General features: G+C 40.8%; 1 protein-coding gene across 1 annotated transcript; it reads left to right on the forward strand.

Moving 5' to 3' along the window:
* Positions 1-1,470: 1,470 nt before the first annotated feature.
* LOC131290452 (bladder cancer-associated protein) lies at positions 1,471-3,206 on the forward strand. Its single transcript, XM_058319604.1, has one exon. It carries the CDS (start codon positions 1,727-1,729, stop codon positions 1,958-1,960), a length of 234 nt encoding a protein of 77 aa, XP_058175587.1. The 5' UTR covers positions 1,471-1,726; the 3' UTR covers positions 1,961-3,206.
* Positions 3,207-4,218: the final 1,012 nt, after the last annotated feature.

Genomic DNA, 4,218 nt, shown 5'->3' on the forward strand with positions numbered 1-4,218 from the left:
AATTGTTCCCTGTTTTGTTTACCAATTATAAATCGCAAAAAAGTTAGCGGAAGTACAGTAGATATCCGACATACACAGTACTCTACATATGTGGATTCGGAGAAACGCGGTTTTCAAAATTTGACAGAAGATTGGGTTTATTACAACGATGTAAATTCCTGAGATGTGCAACCATACGAAAAAATATGCAAATTACACATATGCACAACTTACGTTTTTTATTTGGTTTATTGCAATTTATATTGTTTGAATACGCTTGCATTGCATTCATATTAACGGAAAAAGTAAAATTATTAATATTCTATGATACATGTACACAAAAACTCCATCTCTTGACTCCTAGTATAAGCTATGTGTTTGAGATACGTAAGTCGGATATCGACTGTAGTTTACTCGATTAACCTATCTCTCCCATGGGAAAAAACGTAAACGCATGCGTTTGCGTAAAACTGTGACCACTCAATAAAGCTGTAACCAGGGGTTTACTCCTACTGTTAAATTAACTTAAGTAAGGTCGCAGGATCGCCTACGATAATCTGATGGCTATCGCGAAGCAATCGTGTGCCTCGCACGGTCAAACGGCCAACGCCCTCAATTGAACTTGAAAATTGTTGTAAAATAATGTTGACCACGCGGTTTTTCCACTTTTTCTTTCTTTTTCTTGGCGTAACGACCTCTTGGTCATGCCTGCCCGTTAAGGGTTTACGAGACTTGTTTCCCTGTTGTACGTGGATAGTCAGTCCTCTCGTACAGGGGAGGGTCCGGTCTCGGTTGGGATTCGAACCCACGCCGTCGAGGTGGTGAGCCCCGGCGCTCATGGGCCGATTTTCTAACCGGCGCTACCGCTCGGCTGTCGAGGACCCCCCGAGGGTTTTTCCACATTCTACGCATTACTTGGGTGAAAAATAGCATGATATCAACAGCATGTTCTTCACTATTAAAAATAACACCAACTTTGGAAAATAACAACCCAAGGAGAACCTTGCTGCACTTTCCTACCAAAGGTATACATGCCTACCAAAAAGAACCTGGCTAAGTGTATTTTTGGTAGGCTTTTTTGACATTTACACCTCATAACCTACCAAAGCGTATTACCAATTACCTATTTCGCGAAGATTTTGGCGGAGATCTCCCACCTGTATGTTAGAAGTTTTTTAACACTTTTTCAACCAACTGTCACAACATTGGTGGAGCAAAAAAAGATCTTTGACTCGACATCACTTTGCAGCTGACAGTACAATGCTTGTCAAGCCATTCATCGAACTGTATATCATATTGGAACTGGGTTCGGCATGACGAAAAGTTTGTCCAACGAACCCATAGGTTAAAAATATTGGAAGTAAATCGGAATGCGTGACGTTTGTCAAAAGTCAGCTGTCATAATAAAAGCAGACAGTCGAAAAAATTTGTTAAAATGTCCACAAAAGCAAAGCAATGTTTGATGGTGAAAAGTAATATTTAATGGTAAACTGTTTCTTACGAAAATTCCGTCAACACCTCGGTCTGATTCAAGCCGTCGCTTTAGCTCCTGTCTACATCGTCGGCGTTTCGGATTCTGCATAACCTAAAGCAAGCAATCCAAAACAAACATTCACGCAATCGAACCACTCGTGAGGGTAGGACGGGCAGCAGTTTCGTTGGCGTACGGTGGCCCTGGCACTAAGGAAAGACATACAATTTTGCGACGAACTGGAATCCGTGTGTGGACGGGCAACGCGCTGGAGACATGTACTGCTTGCAATGCCTCATCCCGGTGTTATTGATTCCCAAGCCGACGAATCCGGCGCTCATGCAAACCCACGTCATGTTTATCGTGCTCTACCTGATCGGATTCTTTCTGGAGCGTAAACCCTGCACCATATGCAGCCTAGTATTTGTGATGGCCGTTTTCCTGCTATGCAACAGTGGCAACTGTTTGTTTTGGGGAAATTGCGAGGGTCATACTTGCGAGAATGGCTAAACGGCACCAACCAATTTCCCAGCGGCCACGTTGACGTCGAACGATGATGGACACAGGACAATGAGGCGGTGCTGGCAGAACATAATCGGACGATGGGAAAATGAGCTAGTTAGTTATGATAGTTTTAAACATCTTTTTCTTTTTTCAAACCTTCCCTCCTTTGTTTTGCATTCGATGTGTTCCCGCTGGATTCGAAAGGTATTAATGCCGTTCCGTTTTCCTGGTGGTGACAAACGGTGTGTTTCTTTGATTCTATCAGTTTATTCACAAACGGCCAAAGATTTAGAGAAATGTGTGACTTGCTGATATCAGCGGCTAGTGCGCAATAGGATTAGTAGCAGTTAGATATAGCTGAATCATATTTCCCTCGTTGTAAACCCCCTTTTTCCATGTACTCACTTGGAAAGACACTTTTTGAGAACGCAAAGACTTTTGAAACTAATGCTATAGCGGTTGTGCTGTGCTCGTTTGCGAGTTGAACTGAGACTCCGGGATTGATTGGCTGATAGTGAACTGCTGTTAAATAGAAAACATAAACGTACCACATAAGAAAAGTGATCATAAAAATGTAGCCATCGAAAATATACAGTGTCGAAGCATAAAAAATAAGAAAAAGAACAGGTATGCGGAAGGCAAACAGGAACATGCAGGAGTAGGAGCTTTATCGGGACTCTTCTTTCAACAAAAACACTAAATAACATATGTACCACTAGTCGTTATTCAAGCGTTTGGCTATTCTAAACTACCCAATATTCCCCTTCCTCAACTGTGAGTAGAAGGAAGGTAACATATAACATCTTGCGACACTGTAGTCCGTTCAAAATTGACCGTATCGTAATCGTCCAGCAATCAGCCCAAACAGATTTCCTAGATTAATCGCGTCTACATGCAAACGAACCACTTTGCTCCAAACATCATCCAACCGTGTTTGATGGCACTTGGTGTGATAGTGAAATGAAACAGGAAAACAAACGAAACGTATGAAGGAAAATAAGAAACTATTGCAACCCGCGGTGTATCAAACATAGCGTGCACATGGCGTGCGTATATGCGAAATTAATCAAAATTCAGAACACGTGGGAGTGATCAATCTAAAAGATCGAACGATTAATGTAAATAGTTATGAACATAAATGTAATATTTATTTTTTAAACCACCATAAAACCCTAGGTTAGCGTGTTTAAAACCATTAAAGCAAATGAAAACGTAAACTAATTAATAAAAAAAATTAAAGATAATCGTTCCTGCTGTTCAGCAAATTCCCAGCGTGTTCCAGTAAAAAAAAGGAAAGAAATTGTGTGACCCATTTTTAAATCGTTTGTAACGGATAGCAAACATTTCTTTCAAAATCTTTTCTTTTTAGAATAAAGCTGAATTGTCCCTTGATCAATTAAAATTATTATTGATTTATTATCAGCTTTGCACATACATTTTAGACAATTTGCCCTTTAAAAACAGGAAGCGATCGTTAACATTCGGCGACAAACCTAATGTTCTCCTACAATGAAACACCTTATTAAAAAACAAGGGATGAAATAGGAAAAGTGTGCACTCGGCGGTATTTTCCAGGATGTCGGTGTGTCCAGATAGTTACAAATTTTATTGTAAAAAATGCTGTTCTTCTTTCAGTTGCACTTATTGGTGGAGAAGGTATCGCATCGCTTTCCTCGTCTTTCTGTTGCTGTAAAATCTTTCAATTACACATGGACCAAATATGTGTACTTTAACCCCTTTTCTCTTTCACTTCGTCTCTTCCTTATCACTTAGCGTAGGAAACCTTTCGATATGGTGTGCACAGCTGTTTGTGGTTGTATTAAAACAATCCCGTCGTTACCCTTCCCATGCCTGGTGATTTGGTACCAGTGGGAATTGTGTCAACTGCTACAACATACCATCTGCTATGCATAGTCACTCCAATCCAATGTATATTTACATGCCATCTACGCTTTCCTGGCTGTTGTTCGCCTACGCTATTGAGATTCGTTCATTTTGCCAGACTTTACCTATCTTCCTGGCTCACAGAATGTAAGCCCGCCTACCCATTGAAGCCAGATTCCTGCAGAAGAGGGTCCAACAGTGTCCATTATTGGTGTAGTTATGTTTTGTATTCGTGTGGTAGTTCTGTATTAAAATCACATGTATTCTTTTTTATTTGTTTGCAGGCGGCTGGTGAGCACAGAAACAAAAGAAGAAGAAGAAGAAAACAAGCCCATAGGGCGTTGCGGACAGGAACTTCCGTCCGCCCAGTTTGTACTGAT

This window comes from Anopheles ziemanni, chromosome 2 (assembly GCF_943734765.1).
Source record: "Anopheles ziemanni chromosome 2, idAnoZiCoDA_A2_x.2, whole genome shotgun sequence".
Lineage (NCBI taxonomy): Eukaryota > Metazoa > Arthropoda > Insecta > Diptera > Culicidae > Anopheles > Anopheles ziemanni.